The 17,969-nt window shown below is 39.0% G+C and overlaps 3 protein-coding genes across 4 annotated transcripts in view; 1 reads left to right on the plus strand and 2 right to left on the minus strand.

Moving 5' to 3' along the window:
- Positions 1 to 8,909, plus strand: part of fmn2a (formin 2a) — a 37,305-nt gene extending 28,396 nt beyond the window's left edge. Inside the window, exons 13-17 of the mRNA XM_087849695.1 lie at positions 2,165 to 2,257; positions 5,411 to 5,462; positions 6,396 to 6,545; positions 7,550 to 7,631; positions 7,878 to 8,909. Coding sequence (XP_087705821.1) covers positions 2,165 to 2,257; positions 5,411 to 5,462; positions 6,396 to 6,545; positions 7,550 to 7,631; positions 7,878 to 7,904 — 404 coding nt within the window. The 3' untranslated portion in view covers positions 7,905 to 8,909. The remainder of the gene's footprint in view (positions 1 to 2,164; positions 2,258 to 5,410; positions 5,463 to 6,395; positions 6,546 to 7,549; positions 7,632 to 7,877) is intronic.
- Positions 8,910 to 9,018: 109 nt separating this feature from the next.
- Positions 9,019 to 15,646, minus strand: grem2a (gremlin 2, DAN family BMP antagonist a). The gene is made up of 2 exons (XM_006783682.3): positions 15,309 to 15,646; positions 9,019 to 10,302 (listed from the first exon to the last, which is right to left on the minus strand). Exon 2 carries the CDS (start codon positions 10,299 to 10,301, stop codon positions 9,723 to 9,725), a length of 579 nt encoding a protein of 192 aa, XP_006783745.2. The 5' UTR covers position 10,302; positions 15,309 to 15,646; the 3' UTR covers positions 9,019 to 9,722.
- A 928-nt stretch (positions 15,647 to 16,574) lies between these two features.
- rgs7a (regulator of G protein signaling 7a) overlaps positions 16,575 to 17,969 on the minus strand; it is a 52,352-nt gene continuing 50,957 nt past the window's right edge. The window contains exons 17-18 of one of the 2 annotated variants that reach the window (XM_006783684.2): positions 17,679 to 17,715; positions 16,575 to 17,430 (exon numbers count right to left, since the gene is read on the minus strand). In XM_006783684.2, the coding sequence (XP_006783747.1) occupies positions 17,695 to 17,715 (21 nt within the window). In that variant the 3' untranslated portion in view covers positions 16,575 to 17,430; positions 17,679 to 17,694. Of the gene's footprint in view, positions 17,436 to 17,678; positions 17,716 to 17,969 lie in introns of both variants that reach the window. The other variant, XM_006783683.2, reaches the window with a different exon arrangement.

Genomic DNA, 17,969 nt, shown 5'->3' on the forward strand with positions numbered 1-17,969 from the left:
GAAAAAACATTTTTAAACATGATGATGAATCACTGGTGCCAACTCTGTACCCAAACATTTTAAAATGGACTCAGGCAATGTGGAAAACTGTCCTGTGACTCATAATCAACTCAAAATTATAGATGCTGGTCTTCTGGACTCAAGTGTCAGGGAACTGCCTAGCTTCGTCTCAGTGCATAGCTCAAAAGCAAGCTTTTGTAATGCTGTAGGGGTGCATTAGTGAACATGGTATGGATACCTCTCTGATCTGCAAAGATTTGATTAAGGCTGATTAATATATGCAGTATTAGGAGAAACATTAACCATCCAGATGACCCATTTTTCAGGAAAGAACTTACTTGTTTCAGCTATCAAATACCCAAATACCACATTCTGCATGCATTACAATAGTAAATGAATCTGGATGCAACTGGGGAAACTACATGTAACATGGTTAGTAATGACCTTTACTAAACATTTTTTTCACACAGAGTCAGCATTTAATCCTCAACAATAGTGTTTTGGTGACACAAATTATTATCATAAAAATAATAATAATTATTTTTAGACCTAGAAGTTGCTAAGAGTTGGAATGCTAATTTCTCAGCTAAGGCTAGCTACCTTTGTTAGCAAGCTGCATTCATAAACTGCATAGGTGCAACCACATTGGCTGATTAGTGCTAAGTAAAGTGAAAGAAACACCAGAATTTCACTCACCTAAGCCTTAGTGTTTAGATAATACATTAAAAATGCTCCACACGCACCAGATACACACAGTGAAGAAGTCCAGCTTAATCTCGAGCTGTGTCTGAGAGGCCTGCAGTCAAAAAGGTCATGCCCCTAATTAAGAAGTCGAGGTGGAAGAAAAATATTCACCCTATTTCATGTTGTTATCAGGGGCAAAACTGGTCTAGAATATGCTTTTTAGTGCAGTAAAGAGTCACTGTTTTTTTCCCCACTTTGCCTTTGCTTCATTTACCAGCTCTGGATCTTGTCCTTTAGTTTTACTTTTTATCTTTAGAATTTAAAAAGTCAGCTCAGCATGAACTTGAATCAAGAAAAGGGGGGTTATGTGATAATTCCACAAACCATGGAGTTTGTGTAACAATAACTCTTAAGGGGGAAAGCAAAAACACAAAGTAAAATAGAATAATAGCTAACTGTATTAATGTTATGTCACTACACATTAAGATCACAGGAAAAGGTTTGGATATTTGCTAATGACAAGCCAAACTCACTGGCTGAGTGAAAAACATCTTAATTTATGCAGCATTTAGAAAATACTCATTTTCATTATTTTTGCTCTCGAGGTGATTTTTTTTTTTTTTTTTTTTTTTAAAAGTGTATCTTTGAGCAAAATGATGCACGTGAGTGTGTACTTGCAGCCTGATCGACTATTCCCTAAACCTGGTCTGTTCTCTATCATGTTTTATGTGTTTTTGCTGCTAAACCAATCAGACGCCTAAAACGTATTGCCAAATATTGTTTTTTCTCTGCTGTAATGATTCTTTAGGCTGTTCATTATTTGCAATTCATAAAGATGGAGTTGCTCACAGGGGAAACTGACTTTCGACCCCAGTGGCTGTGGCACATACTGGCCATACATAAATACATCATCACATGCTATACCTGCAGACCTCTTCATTACCTAGCAGAGGTAGCTGAGTGCTCTAGCAGACATGGGCTTCGATGACAGTTCCCAGAGGGGTTTTCCGATAGGTAGGCGGCGTAGAAATGGCCTTGGCTGGCCCAAAGGACATCAGCAAGTAATGCAGTGGAGAGAGAGCTTGCTTTGCCTTTTTGGCTGAGGCACCATATGGTCGATGAATTACCACTTGCCCAGTCCCGACCTCGTTGTTCCCTTAAGCGTCTCATGGCCTCTCCACCTCTAAGGCCTTGAGCTGAGCTTGTGTATCTGTTATGCTTGCAGATCGAGCGTAACAATAAGTTTCTCCTGGGATCAAACTGCAGGCCTTCCTGGTTGCTAGGGCTAACTTATTAGTCATTATGGGTTATTATGTCTTTGCAGACACTTATTCAGCAAAAATTCAGTAGAGATTTATTAAAGCAAGCTCAGCTAGGTTAAAGAGCACTGCAGATAATTAAAGCGCCAATGGTGGATAAAATATTTCTGTTCTGGAAGACTCCCCCACCCCCCTTATCTTCTAATCTTTTGTTATTTCAGCATGCTCCGCTGAAACGGAGAAAGTTTGCAAATTGTCCTCTGAAGAGAACCTGCAACCATTCAAGGACAAGATGGATGAATTTCTCAATCGAGGTGAGAAAACAACTGAACATGATTTTTGTCTACAGTCTACTTGACTCGACTGTCAGTGAATTCCATTTAAACATTAAACTCAACAATGAACTGCAATGTTTGGATCTTTGTATCAAAAGCTTGATGTATCCTTGTATTTGTACCATAGCCGTCCATTACTGACAATCCACACCACTGCACTAATATGTTCCTTCATTACTTTAAACATAGTCACTGTGGTGTATTTGGAGTTCCATAAACACTGTTCTTCTGCTGAAAATCCTTGCCAGATCTGCAGCTGAATTTGCATGTTAAGTATCAGACCTTTCCATAGAAATAATTTACTACTTTAAGAGTGCATGCTTTAATTTAATTTAAAGATTTGTGTGAGCCTATGTGACGCAGCTCATCCATCAGAATGATGCAAGTTGTCCATGCCTGCAAACACATTTAAGATCTGTTTCATACCGTTTTACAGTTGCTATACACACACAAAGACTCAGTCAGTGTAGTTTCCATAGGGACCTCTGTTTATTTCAGGGTGTATTGAATAATTCACTGATGTTGTTTCAAGTTTGCCTATCTGTTTTGAAAGATCATGACTGCACTTGGAGTCAGTTTAGTTTTTTTTTTAAACGTGATCTAATAAAATGAAGCACTCAGGCTCTGACTCAAAGGGGAAAAAAAGTCTAAATTTGAACTTGTCATGTAGCTTCTTGTTGTAAATTGACTGCCAAGAGGAGAACTGTATAATGTGGCGTAAAACAGACTTCTTTGGAAAATTATCTTTTTCATTAAGTAGACTTTGAATATTACTTGGTCTTTATTTGTGCACTCAGATGTAGAGGAATTTGACTGGAATAATGAAACTTGGCCCTAGAGGCATTTGGATGAAAACAACGAAGGGTTCGGCCTCTGTTACAGTGGCTGTGATAATAAAATTTGTGAGCTGCAAATTTTCAGTCAACAAGAAACAGCTACTGCATTTTTGTTTAAATAGCATCAAAATCTACTCAAAATATAATCGTCTTTATTTGTCATATTCACCAGATGTCATGACGTCTAGCTTTTATCTGTAATCTAACATCTGCATGCAGCAATATTAGATATTTGCAGTCTACTTCAAATGTGTAAGACTTACTGGATTTTTTTTAAAACACTTGTTTTAGGAAAACAAACCAATAGTCATTATTTATGTAGCACTGGCTTTGACCCTGGGTACATTCAGTTGACTGTGACCAATCTTCCTGAAGGACCCAACTTGCAGGCCTCTTTCCAACTGCTTTTGTATTCAAATGAGAGTCTAATACATAGCATATGTTCTTCAGCAGTAATGCTCACTGTCCATTTTAAAGGAAGTCTACAGATGAAAGCATCTCTCCCATTTCCACCTCTCCCCATCTCCTTTCCTCTCTCTGTGCGTTTGAGAGAAATATGGGGGCTCTTTCTTTGATGCAAATGATGAGGTTTTTCCTCTGAGACCAGAATGTAAGCACTGTAACATGGACATGTGACTCACAAGGCTCCAGACGGGATTCTTGAGGTTCTTCCACTGCAGCAGTGAAAAAAGAAACAACAGCCAAATGTCTTATTTTTGTTATTTCTGTAATTTCTAAAAAGCCTGGGGTTAAACCGTTTCTGGCTCCACAGTTTAAACCGCTTTTGTTTATTTTCTGACCATGCAACTAACCACAGAATAACAGTGGGAGCGGACTTGTTGGAGCTTGGCTGTTTGGTCTAGCTCCATTTTCTCCACTCACTTCACAAATTCTCATGCATGCAGGCCTTTGATGGAGTCAATATGACTAGCAAGAGAGCACCGGCCATGTGATAATCTGTTTCTGATGAATGTAAAGATTACTAGTATGACTGATGGCATACTCTTGCTACATTTTCTACTAACTGCAACCTAAGAAATCAAAGCAAATAAACCAAGAATGTTAAATAAACTTTTAAACATGAATGCATAGCACATTATGGAAAAAAAATTGACTTTAGATACACATGTTGATGTTGTGCAACAATGTTGATGTTTTATATCTTTAAATAACCTTTTTTTTTTTAAGTTTTCCTCTTTCGTTTGATTCTCTCCCATAATATCACAATAAGATTATTAGAAAAGAGCAAACTATATAGACTTGATACTGAATCATTCGGCATGATAAAGGTTATTTAACAGTCTATTATATATTATATTATATTTTATATAAAAAAATTTAAAATGTCGCATAACTTCATATTTCTCATCAATTTGTTATCATTTTTGACGGACAATCTGCAGAGACGGGCAAGATTGTAGGCTGCAGAGTGATTTAGCACTTTAGAATGATAACGCATAGTGCTCCTCTCAGCAGGTTTGTCTGAGATCTTTAGATGTGGTTCTGGCTTCAATTACACAAAGCAAGCAGATATTCAACTGGGTAAAAGCAGCACACAGGTTTGTGCCAGGAAAGATTCTCTGTTCCATCTACTGTCATCTGTCTCACAAAGCTATTTGCAGGCCTTAGGTCATTTCTGATCATTTGACAGTTTAAGACAGCAGGTTACACATTACTGACCTTGAGGGAAAAGAGATGTTATCTGGGCAAGAATTGAATGTCTAGCCTTTTGACAGTTATACAGCACCATAGTGAAGATATAGACCAACAAAACACAGCTGGATCGACTCTACAACTGCTGATATATTGAAAAAACGAGATGAAAAATCAGCCCTTGGATCTGAAATTTGATGAGTACTAACCTGCGATGCTTGTCTAACCAAGGCTGTCACATCTGACTGCTTTTCGTTCATATCATAATTTATAACACAGTCAAAATGATCCCGATGGCACCCCGAGATAAGTGTTGTGGTCTGCTGAAACTGCTTGCTAATGTGCACCATGATGTCCAACTACTCCCTCACACCTCACACAAACGTGAACACAGTCATCTGTCTCCATTTGAAGTAATATTACACAAAGAAGCACTTGTTCTGCAATCTCCACTACTCATTTGTCAGTTGTGCAACAGCATACAATCCAACACTCAATAATGTCATGGCTCGATGTTGACCCTGAGCAGGACTTTTGAGTTAAGTAATGGTGACATCTTGAATCTCCTGGTATATACAAATCACACTATAAATGAATTTGTCTATTTGCAAATGCATAATTTTTTTTTCTTACTCTTTCACAGCCAAAACTGAACTGGAAACGCAGGAGAACCAGCTAGCAGAAACTCAGAAGATGTAAGAAGAGTATTGTGTGTGTGTGTCTGTGTGTTTGTGTTTAAAAACCTTTTCCTACATATCTTTGCTCAAAAAATAAATGTTACTTTGCATTTTATTTCCTGGATTTACATTTCGTCGTCTTTTAAGTTTCAAAGCAGTGATTGTAGTTGTGAATTTGAAAGTAAGGTATAATGCAATCCAACACAGTTTGAAGTGATATACTCTCGCTGCAGTGAAGAAATATAATCTTGCAGCTTTGTCAATATTTATGACTCCTGGTTCCTTCAATTACATGGAAGGTGCAGGCCGTCATGCCAGGCCTTCAGTAGACGGGAGGCCCCCTATGCAGTGTCTATGTTGTTTATCTAAGTGGAGCGAGAGTAGACAGCCATGGCTCCAGGCTTCTGTTACTGCTGGCTTGGAATGTGTTCCTATAGCACACTCCAAACAAAGAGACCCCAACCTGTCCACGATATTAATCCACTCAAAATTGCTGCCACATTTAACACCTTAATGTATGTCATCCGCTGCTCTATGCACACTTTCTTTTTGCAAGATCTGTCTTTGGCTCCTTTGCCTTTCATCACTCATGCTTACACACCAGTAGAGTATGTGCATGTATGTATACACAAACATACAAAAGAGGTTCATATGGATAAGGAAAAGGAGTGATACGGGAAAATTCATCATTTTGGTTAAGTCAGATTTTCTTGCTTTTGCAGCACTAATAGCATTTTTTGTTCGTTGAAATGCACGGTCATTATTGTTTTTCTTTTTTTTTTTTAGTTACTCTACTATTAAATCTCCAAAAAGCACATTATCCAAGATTAGCTATCATATTTTGCATATCTGCGTAGGAATGCCAAGTTTCACAATAATTGGTATAGTTTTCTGTAATCTCGTGTTGTAATGTTTTGGTCTTGAAGTAATGTTTTTCTTCTCTGTCCTCAGTTTCTTGGAGTTGAGTGTCTCCTTCTCAGTCAAACCGAAGGCAGGAGAGAAAGAAGTCTCTCCCCACACATTCTTCTCCATTTGGCATGAGTTTTCCACAGATTTTAAAGACCAGTGGAAGAAGCAGAATAAGCTGATCTTACAAGAGCGGTGAGCCATATGAAGATTCCAGTTTCACAATGTGACATTTTCCATGATGTGGATAAATCCCTCTGATAGGACGCTTAAAACTTTTGACCAAAAATGAAGTATTGCTGAGATATCAGTCCATTTTTTTTCTTATTTTCTCTGATTGGGAGCCTTAAAATGTGATAACAGATGTGCCTAGTGCTCCTTCATTTCGAATTTTCCCCAAGCTTGAGTTTCCAAACCATTAATAACATGCAGTACATCTCATGTTCACTGAAGATCCTATCAGATTCATTCAAATTCATGAAGGGAAAGAGGGCAAATGACCCAAATCTTTGTCCTTACCCCACCAACGAAAAAAACACACATGCATCATCCAGTTAGCTTCCAGTGGTTTGATAAATATGAAGATATAGCTGCATATGTCAACAAAAAGCAAATTGGTCCATTATTTCCAATGAAGATTGACTTGTGATAGTATTTGTAAGAGAGGTCCAATGTCATAGTCTTTGCTTGTTCAGTAGGAAAGAATAAAAACTAATTTGAAAGCATTAACTCTTTGTCCTTTGCCATATGTGGAACAGTAGATGGTAATCCTCACTTCTGCCTGTATGGGCATGCAAAGATGCAGCACTACCATGCATTGAACATGTAATGGGTAGAGACAACAGGCGAGTCTGCTAGTATAAACTGCTCTACTCACTCAATGCCAGCATGTTAATCATTTTTCTCTTTAAAGAGCAAATGAGTAGTGACATTTCTGGCCCTCTCCTTGCTATAGTAAACTAGAGTGAATCATTTCAGAGTAGAAGGTCTGGCCTCCTGTCAAACCAAAATCCTTGTGTTTAAATGCCCCATGACCACAAGTTGGATGGTATAAACCTGAAATCTTCAGCACTATACTACATTTTTCTTTTTTGATGGTGTAATGGTGAATTTTAGTGAATCTGTGTAGCTCTATGCAGCTAATTAATTGCTCTTAACATCTTTATCACATGATTGCCATTTATTTCTCCTTTTTTTAGGGTCAAAATGGCAGAGGAGTCTTTTAAACAGGCCAGGCAGAAGGCTTCCTACAATGTGACACCCAAACATGCAACTGGAATAGTATGCATAACATTTTACTTTTTCTTATTACTGTATGGAGTCATCTGTTTTCTATTTATTTACTGTAATTCTAGCAGTACCTGCTTTTTACTTTCTTTCACCTAACAGACCCAATTGGTCGCAAATGCTTGTCAGTGTTTTAAGAAACAACAATCCTGGCTCTTATAGTAACATTTTAGAGCGGAGCGCCAGTGCTTCCAGCTGTAAATAACTCACACTTTTTTCTTGTCTTTTTTTTTTCCACAGAAAGCAAAGTTGGGTAAGAAGATCTGAAGCAGACAATGGAAAATTATCATCACCTAGCCTATTGCACAAGCTGTGTTTGTACAATCTGACACGAGTCATCAGTCATTTTTAGCGTTTATTTGCTCCCAGTATTTGTTTTCAATTGGTTTAGGGCTGTCGAGTGTGAGCTGGTTCAAAGTGTATCGTTTAAACTTGGGATTAAAGCTAATGTCCTTACCCACCATTTCACAAAATGAAACGAGTCTGTGTTATAAAAAGGCATCCCTAAGCTGATTACTGAACTCAAGTTGCATGAAAATTTGCTATAAATACTTGGTGTTCCTTTTCTGTTGTTTTTGGTGACAAGCTTTATCAGTATACATAATATGTAGCCATTTTTTATTGCCGTTTCCAGAAAAACCATTAACACGTTGTGTTCACATCTCCCTTGATGGTGAAAAGCACAGGATTTTATAATATTTCTATATGGTGCCTTATTGCATAGTGGAGACTTTAAATGAATTGAACAAAGCTTATTTTTGAGATGCATCAATTGTGATTCAATGATACCTACAAGGAAGAAAATTCTGTTTACATGGCCTGAAAAATAACAAATTTACTCCTTTCAATATTTTCATCTGGTGCGTTTCAACTGCGAATTCTACGTGTTTTACATACAGCACCTCTTCTATTAGTGTTTTTCATTTAAAAGGTCATGTCTTTCTAAGTCATGTGATCTGATAGATCCCCACTATTGTTCTTTTCAACATTAATGTAAATATGTTTTCTTTCAAGAAAAATCCTATGCAGGTAGTTTCACCTTTTGTGTTATGTGAAAGAGTGTGAATATCCATAGGCTAAATCAGCAGTAGAATCATGTGATGTGATTTTCATGTACAATACCAGCACTGTGTTTTGACTGAATACATCTGACCATTAAAAAGAATATAAATATATATTTATTGAATAAAAGACAGTACCCTGATTTTTGTAATTAAAAATTCTGTTATTGGTGATCAATTTCTGTTTATCACATGACAAATTATATGCACACTACACATCACTTTGTTTTATATGAAATAGATTTAATATATTTTTACATACTTAAAACACACGTGTATATATTGTATACATTGCATTGCAACTCCATTACACATGCTGCAGTTTTTTTTTCCTTTATTTTTTGTCTCCTGGCTAGTATATTTGTGGAAAATGTACAGTATACAATCAGGTTTGTATCCAAGCAGGTGGATGGTGTGAATTGTTTCATCTTTTCTTTGACATACACAAAAAGGGTAACAGAATACTTGTGAAACACGACAAAAAAAAAGATACTGACAAGCTGTCTAAGATTGTAGAACCACCTATAGATACACATTTTACAAAGAGTGTTTTAATTGGTTGCACTAATTATACAGTTGGACATTACTTTAATGCACTTCCTTTTGCTTGGCCATCCTCGGTGTCCATAATGTTCTGTCATTTTTAAGAGGTACTTTCTTGACTCCTTTAGGTAGATGTGATATTTTTGAAATGCTACAACTAAAAAAATGTCCATTGTTAAACACCAGCAGCTTTATTATCACTGTCTCTACACAGCCACTTGATTTATTCTTTTTTTTTTTTCCTTTTTAACCACACTGGCATGTGAACATGGCTGCTACTCTCTAATTAAATCATTATTGAGCTTTTGTGTATTTCTAGTTCCATGTTTCATTTTGTTGCAAGACAAGCCATTCTTTGTACAACACGATGCAGAACAGTTCCTCTTGAAGCCAGTCCTTGTTTGGCTAAGTTTGTGAATTTCTGCCTCTGACAGCACATAAATGATGTCATTCCAAACTTAAAAGACCTTTAAGTCCCCCTTCACAGTTTCCCATGGCCGCTCACATCCACAGACATGCAGCGACACTGTTTGACTCTCTGCACCTTGCGGTGTCTGAAAGGGGGCTGCAGGTCTGGGCAGTCTAGCTGCACTGTGAGCTGTGTGATGCGATGTGGCCTACAGAAGGAGCAGGACTGAAATGGCTCCTGGGCTTTGTTGTGGTTTTTTCTTCCCGAGTCTGAGGTTTGGCCTCGACTCTGTCCCTGACTCGAGCTTGGACCCATATGCCGTGGTATGTAGAAGGAGTTACACTGGCCATAGCAAAAACGGTTGACCACAGTGCGGCTGCGGCAGCCCTCCTCACTGATTGTCTGACGAAGAGGTTGGGTCTTGCACCAGTCTCTGCGGAGGTAACGGCGCTCTGTCACAACCAAGGCTTCCCGGCTAGAGGATAGCACCTCTGGTTTCTGCTGAAGCAATCGGTGGTGACGGTCCGCAGACAGGTTCCCTTTGGACTTGTATGGAGATGGGATGGCTCCCTGAGGACGGGACTTTTTGGTCTCTGCAGTGATGCAGAGCACCCCAGCCAGTATGACAGGGATAGTTATTCTCCACAGCATTCTGCAAAGAGAGATACATTACTATACAATGTAGCGAATAGACAGAGTAAGACATCTGCACAAACAGAATCTGGACATTTACACTAAAGCTGGTGTAACACATTTAGGTAGTATGAGATGAAACATGACAGTCACACAATTGCTTACATGATACTAATGTTGCCAATTATGCTTGCAACTGTGAGAATGCTAATTCCTGTTGAGCCACCTTTGCAGTTTAGCCTTCCAGGCATCATTGAGGAAATGAATCCATCACCAGGGCCCCCATTTGTCAGCATCTCTGTGTCATTACTTCTATTTGCTTTCCTCTCGGCTACGCAACTCTTCCAAAAATAAATAAAGGCCTGCCATCAAAGGATACACTTAAACACCCATAACGAGAAGGGGAAGTTGATTTTATTGGTCCCGTCGCTGGGTAAAATAATTAGGGCTTTGCTTACTTTAGTCATGAACTATGCCGCAGATATGTAAACAGGCATTAGAGAGGCCCATCTGCATGTTATTAGGGAAAGAGTCGGAGAGCCGTACAGTTCACTCATCTACTCTTTGGTGATATACGTGAAGAAAACTAAAGTGAGAGTGATTATGGGCCTATATTGTTCATAATCACCAGTGCCTTTTGTACGATGCCAGCACCAGATAGTATGATCTGGAGAAATGATTCCTCTTTGAGTCAAAACGGAGTACGCGCCCGTGTGCAAGCTGTCAGTATTTGCGCCAGCACATTTTTGACCATCACTCAAGCATCTTTTCAGCAGATGTTGCTCTTGACAAGCATTGCATGACACCAACTTAGAAATTCTGACAGAGAACCAAACGGCCTCAAGGCCATTGGCTGCTACTATTCACAGACTCTTCTTTGCTGTGCTCGTATGTTCTCTTTGTTCCTTTCCTGGACCTGCAACTCACTCTGACATGGAACAAATTACTTTATCATAATCCACTTTGTTTTTTGCCTCGTTTTTTTCTGCCCTTGACCCTGAGGTCATGGCAGCTCTGTCTGAGCAGCATGAGCACTTGAGTCTGTATATCACTGTCCCAGCAGCACTTGCCATAAGCTAGACAGCAGCTGTTAGTCCATCTACCAGATATAAAGTATGATTTTCTTTTTATTAAAAAATAAATAAAGCCATACGTTGCAGTTACTTAAGCACAGAAAATGGAGTGCACTGTTAATTTTTTTCTTGTTCAAATCTAATCTGATGAATTTTTAAAAGGGTTTTTTTATAGTTTGGTTTTGCTTTGCTTTTTTCTTAAGACATCTGTGTACAGTCTGCTAAGGAACTAGATCAATTATATGGCTGAAGTAACAATGTGTGTCCAGATGACACACATTTAAGCCAGTTCTTACACAGGAAATTATGATTTTGGCACCTAAATCATATCCGAATCAGGAATCGGGGACCTGACATCCAAATAATGTCTGTGGTTCTTCTAGAGATGTACATTTTTGCACACATACAGACCATATATATACTCCCCTACGCTCACCCACCATAAGGTTAGAATAACTAAAGTAAACAATCCCACTGTCTTTCCCCCACCTGCTGTATCAGAGAATATTGACCCCACTTCATCTTTTAGTGAACTACCTTCCACTTAAGGACAGTCTCATTTGTCTTTACCTGCTCCATCTTATTCCTGCTGACTGGGAGTTGAAGTGCACAAACCCCTGATCAGGGTCACATGCTCTGCTTTTGTGTCCAGGCTCTTGTTTCCCCATTTTCCCTCTATCAGTCTCTTATGTAGCACCGTGTGACTCCGGTGATCTACAGTCTGGATAGCTCTTGGGGCTGGAGAGGGATGACCTGACTGACTGTGTACACAGGGCATGAAAAATGACCTATACAGTCAGCAACTGTGCTTCCTCTCCACCCCCAAACTCAGCTGGTGTTAGAGTAGTGGCCCTGCTGAGCTATACCCATCAATCTCTCTGCAAGACAAATTGTGGTTTTGGGGTAACGATTCAGGGGCTTTTGGGGGAGTCTGAGTTAGATGGTTAGTGGTTGGGGATAGTAGATGGGGGGGAAAAGAGGGGGTTGCAGACTCGTTGGGGTTTCTGGACTCATGACACACTGGGAAACAAAACCAACACTACTTGGGGTTCATGAAAAATATAACTTCATCCCTCCTTGTGAGCTTTTTCTTTCTTTTTTTTTTGTCACTCTTGTGATTTTTATTCTTGGACACACAGCACCGATCATCACACAGTCCTAGAGACAGGAGGCGACTGTGGTTTTGAGTGTTAATGCTGGGACAGAACTGAGCACAACCTTTGTGTCTGCTAAACACTAATATTGTCCACAAACACAGCTTTATGTTTTACCAGAACCACAAATACTTTGAATATGCTTCACTGAACTGTGGCAGACCGTGGTTCCAAAATTCAAACCTCTAATGAAATTACAAATGCCAGACACAAATACCAGAGAGACTGCTGAGCTAGACACAAGCTTTTTGGAAAACAGCTATTATCATCAGTGGGAACTTGTTATGTTTTGTTTTTCAGAATGGCATGATAATACCATGGTAATGTTTCTGTCTGGATAACAATGGGCCTTTTTTTTAAATCTTGAAGTCAAATGAAAAACAAAATTATTCATGAAAATCGCCAGCCTGGCAGCTAAATATCTGAAGATTTTAAATATCCAGTTGTTAAATAATTGAATAAAGAAAGGAGAATCCTTTCCAAGGCTTTCAAATTTGTACACACAGATGTACTTCCACTAAACCATGCGAAACATCTTCCCAGCACGTCTTCAAAGGCAGGTTAAAACAAACAAAACCTGATGCCTCAATTATTGGTGCGTCAGAAAGTCTCATACATAGACTGGTAAGTGCAGTTAATTACAGTAGAACTGCATTTAATTCACCGTGCAGCTCAAACCTCAAACACACACGGGTAGCCGCGCACGCGCATGCACCCATGTGTGGCCACACATGTGTGTGTAATCACACACACACAGACACACATACAGAGTCAAACGCACATACACAGGATGCAAAGAGAGAGAGGAAAGGGGAAAGAGAGGTAAATTAAATGTTTTCACTCGGAGCCAATTACACAAAGAGGAACCATGTCATTATCTGCATTTGCGGATTGCATTTTCCCAAACTACGCTTCACTGTTGGTTCATTAACAGCTGGGGGTTGGGGGGCTCTTTTTAGGGGCTTTGCTGTGTAAATGTGTCTAACGCCAACATCGCCAGGAAGCCGCTTTAGGCAGTTCGGGTAGCCATTTGTCACCACAATCCGTCTTGATAATGACTAGCAGCCCAGATATAATGCTTTCCAAGCTAAGTACTGGCAAGAATGTAAGACAACTTCTTCGCCTCAGCAACATAAAGTGCTTTAGTGGGGATGAAGGCCAATTAGAAATCCTGTGATAGTACACTAGTTGTCACTGCAGACATTATAAGCTACAGCGATTAACACCACCTTCCATTTGCACTTAAACAAAATGTTTTTCTCCTTTTGTTTCCTCTTTAATAGCTTTGTTTCACAGTCTTACATTTATAACTTGTGTCAGCTTGTTTAAGGTATTTCAAGCTGAAAACTTTATTATATTTTTATGATATATGAAATAAAAGTATTCTTTATCTAACGAGCACCACTTTAGGATCTTCACTAGGATGTAAGTTCTCTGACTTTGAGCAATGTTTGGTGAGTTACTGTGGCCTGCTACACCAGAAGGCCACTGTGTAATAGGATGGTTACTCTTGAAGACTCTCATATGTTGGCATATCAAAGTTTGCTTTCAACTGAAAAATGTGCCACAACAGGCCAAACTGCAGTTTTAATTCACAGTTTTAATTCACGTTCCTCAGCATCAGCGGGAAGTTCCCGTTTACATATAATAAGTGCAAACTTGACACGTTAACCGTGTTACTAAAGTTTGCTATCAAATGCCAGTGCTACTATCTCCAGAGACTCACAATGACGTGGTTTCTGTTGCTTAAGAAATTACAATGTGTCTGTGTGCTAAATCCTCTTTGACATCAGAGCAGATTGTACAAGGTGGTGCAGTCACCAGAGCCGTAAGCAGGATCAGAAGGCAAACTCCCCACCATTCCCCGCACGCATACTGTAGGGACACGCACACACACATGCACACATATGTTCTCAAACCAACTTGGAGAGGCATCAGCGCACACAACACAAAGAGAACACGTAAGGGAATATAAACCTGTGCAACTGAACAGGGAGGAAAAGAAAAGAGTAGAGATTATTCAGCACCCACAGGCTATTGTAGTAACATAAATGGTCTTACTACACATAGTGTTCATTAAGATCATTATGTCTCAGTCTCATATTCACTGGAAAGGCTAAACTGCCTCTTAAGCTCACTAAGAAGAAAAGTACAACAGGCTGTCATCACTCACTAATTCTCTCACTCACAACACTAATTACTTGGAACCTCCAGCCACTAATTATAGTAATTTAGCAGACACTTTTATCCAGAACACCTTTCAACGCCTTGAAGGTGTATATTTTTATAATGGGTGGCCCCAGTGGGAATCAAACCATCAGTGCTGGGACATTATACCAAATAGCTGTACAACTACCGCCGTTCCAATTACATGGTTCTGCACTTAGTCACTCAGAGACACACTGAGTCAGTCAGTCAGAAACTCACGTGGGATATGATGAACCAGCACTCAGCCAGTTTCTCTTCTCTCTGGGAAATCCAAACGCTAGACTACATGGCGCGTTCACGTACACGGTGACATTTCCTCTTATGTGCTGCAAAGCTGTGCGCCTTTAAATAATGTATCTTTATATTTCCGTGTAAATCGGACATTACAATGGGATACCATACCTGCCCGTGTGTATTATCTAATATCGAAAACTTTCTTGAATTTAATGTTAATAATTTGAAATTAGTGCAAGCCATGCGTTAGGAAAGATTATATGTAAAATCATCTGCTGAAGCGCTTTTTTGAGTCTTGAGGCATTCAATATGGTATAAAGTCAGTGCTATCGAAATGTAATGTATGGTTCGTATACCTTTTTATGTGTGCAGCGGGACAGTGACGTGTCGACGATGCATTCAAGGGAGATCGTCCACCTTCAGTGGTCCTTGCGTCCGCTTCCAAGTTTCGGTTTCCATGGCAACATAATCTGCGGTATCCTCAGGCTTGTCCTTGCTCCTCTTCTTCCCTTCTTAAAGTTCGGGACGTGCTCAGTTTCCCATCCTCTTGGGCAACGTCTTTCTCTCTGAGTCTAATGTTCTCTTTTTGGCTTTTAGATTAAGAAAATAAGCTCCAGACTGCAGTCACAGTAAGCCCATATCTTAGTGTCGCGGAGACTGTCTGCAGTCTGTCTTTGAGCGTGTTTGAGTCACTGTAAAGCCTGCCTTAGTTTGAATCCCCACCACCCCTTTCCCTCCTCAAGAATGGGAGGGTTTTTTCCTATTGGTCCTGGCTATTGTGTGAATCAAATCAAGCTTCATTTCTTTCACTTAAATCTAGGAGAGACAGGCTGTCTATTTCTGTCTGCCCTTTAATATTCTGAATATATATATATTTATATATGAATCCCTACTCATCCATAATAGGCAAGTCTAAGATGACAGATTTTCCCTTATCTTATTTTTACATCGTAAGTTTTCATTTCCTCACCTTGAATTTGACAGTTAATGGTACTTTACTTTTAAGGAAGTGGATTAGATTTGGAAAGTGGATAAGAGAAACAATGGTTGCCTAAAAACCCCTAAATTATCCTTTCTTATTGGCACAACACCACATCAAAACAAAACCCGTAACCTCCAATCCATAAATCATTCTGTGCATGCACTAACAGCATGCTTTGAAAGAAATGCCACGGTTCACATTCCTTGATGCAACCGAGACAATGATGTTTGTCTCTTTTGCGGCTCTGTCTATGCTGACCACTGGGCACAAAGACTGAAAACTCTGACTGTCACTTCTGCCATCAAAGAGCTGAAACATCAACAGACCGTGCAAAACCTCAGCTGGGCAGAGTTTGAACAATAACCCTTTCAGCAAACCGGAGGATGATGACACTTTTGCATGACAAAACTCCATTTGTCTGCAGAGTACCGTAGCTCATTTTGCTGATTTGTGTTGAAAACTGTTGTTTTTTTTAACCGATGGGAAATAGTTTAACCCCATCTAGTGGCAGAAGGCAAAAGTGCATGGTTTAAGGGCACATAACCCGTTGGATTATATTAAAACTGATGAATATTTGAATGAATGAATATTTCTAAAATTGTGTGTATACAGAAAAAGAAAAAATCAGACCCAGGCCATATTAACAGATAGAGGGCCAACTTTAATAATACAAGTAAGTAAAAGTGTCTTTAAATATGGTATAAAAATAAATGCAGGAGAGAATAACAAAGAATTATGTTCTACGCAAGACAGGAGACAGCATTTTTTTTATGTAAATCTGAATGTGACTTTACAGGAGCAATGAAAATCATATGTGCTAGTTATTTGTAGTGCAATAAAATAATGCAAAGCAAAAATAAATGCACCATAAATAATAATATTAATCATAATATATATATGTATATATATATTGTATATTCATTCTGCACAACACTTCCCATAGCGTGACAAAGTATCTGTGATCTCAGATCATGTAAAGCAATGACATTGGTTAGATTTATCAGTTTAAGCTGTCATTTTATATTTTTCTACATTTTTTTCTTTTGTTTTTTGTTTTTTTTTTCTCTCTGACATCATTTGTTTCAGCTGGAAGTGAGAGACAGGAGGGAGGTTCCGATCCAGCATTTATGATGGAAAGAACTGGAACACTGGGTATAACTTTCTTCAGTGTCATTTTTTATTTTTTCATCTTGACTGTCTGTCAGTGTCCCCTCAAGTCCAGCAGTGCCTCCTTTCTGAGAATACTGGAAATATATCAGGTATTGAAAGTGGAGAGAGAAGAAGGAACATCCCCTCCATGGACATGCAACATCCTGTGGACAACAGATGAACAGAAGGCTTGGCTCATCATCCGGCAGGGCCAAGAGCAGATGACAGACAATGATGATGAAGAGATGAAATGGTTCCCCTCTCCATGTCCCAGAGAGAGAGAGTTGGCATTGATTTTAGCATGATGGCACACAACTGGTCAACCTCTTGGATGCCAGTGGTTTCCCCTGCGCTGGGAGAAGAGATAAGAAGACAGAAAAGAATGAAAATAGGGAATAAGGTGGAAGAAGGGAAGAAGAAATACACAGTATTTGAACAACACACTTGGTGCTGGAATTGCACATTTTGTATTGCATTCAATGGTAGAATTTAGCACAACATTTAAGTAGAGTAGCAATCACAACATGCTGACAAGAATTAAATAACAACAACCAAATGTAGTACATGAAGATGATATGTAATCATTGGACATTACCTGGGAGTAAGACCCTTCAGAATAAGTTCTTACTTTTCTGTTGAGACAAAAAAAAACCACACATATTTGAGGTGACTTTAGTTTGTGGATTCATAGGTCACTAAACAAATTACACATATGTAAGAATCCATGAGCTAGATCAACAAAATATGCAGGCTTTGTTTAATTTTAGCTGGCATAAAAAAGAATATTCTGCCATCATTGTAAAACAATGTACTACTTTCACATCATATTCAATCAAAAAGAAGAACTAACACAACATACGCCCCAAAATTGATGTAGGTTTAACAG

This window comes from Neolamprologus brichardi, chromosome 13 (assembly GCF_056152115.1).
Source record: "Neolamprologus brichardi isolate AB-2024 chromosome 13, ASM5615211v1, whole genome shotgun sequence".
NCBI classification, from domain to species: domain Eukaryota; kingdom Metazoa; phylum Chordata; class Actinopteri; order Cichliformes; family Cichlidae; genus Neolamprologus; species Neolamprologus brichardi.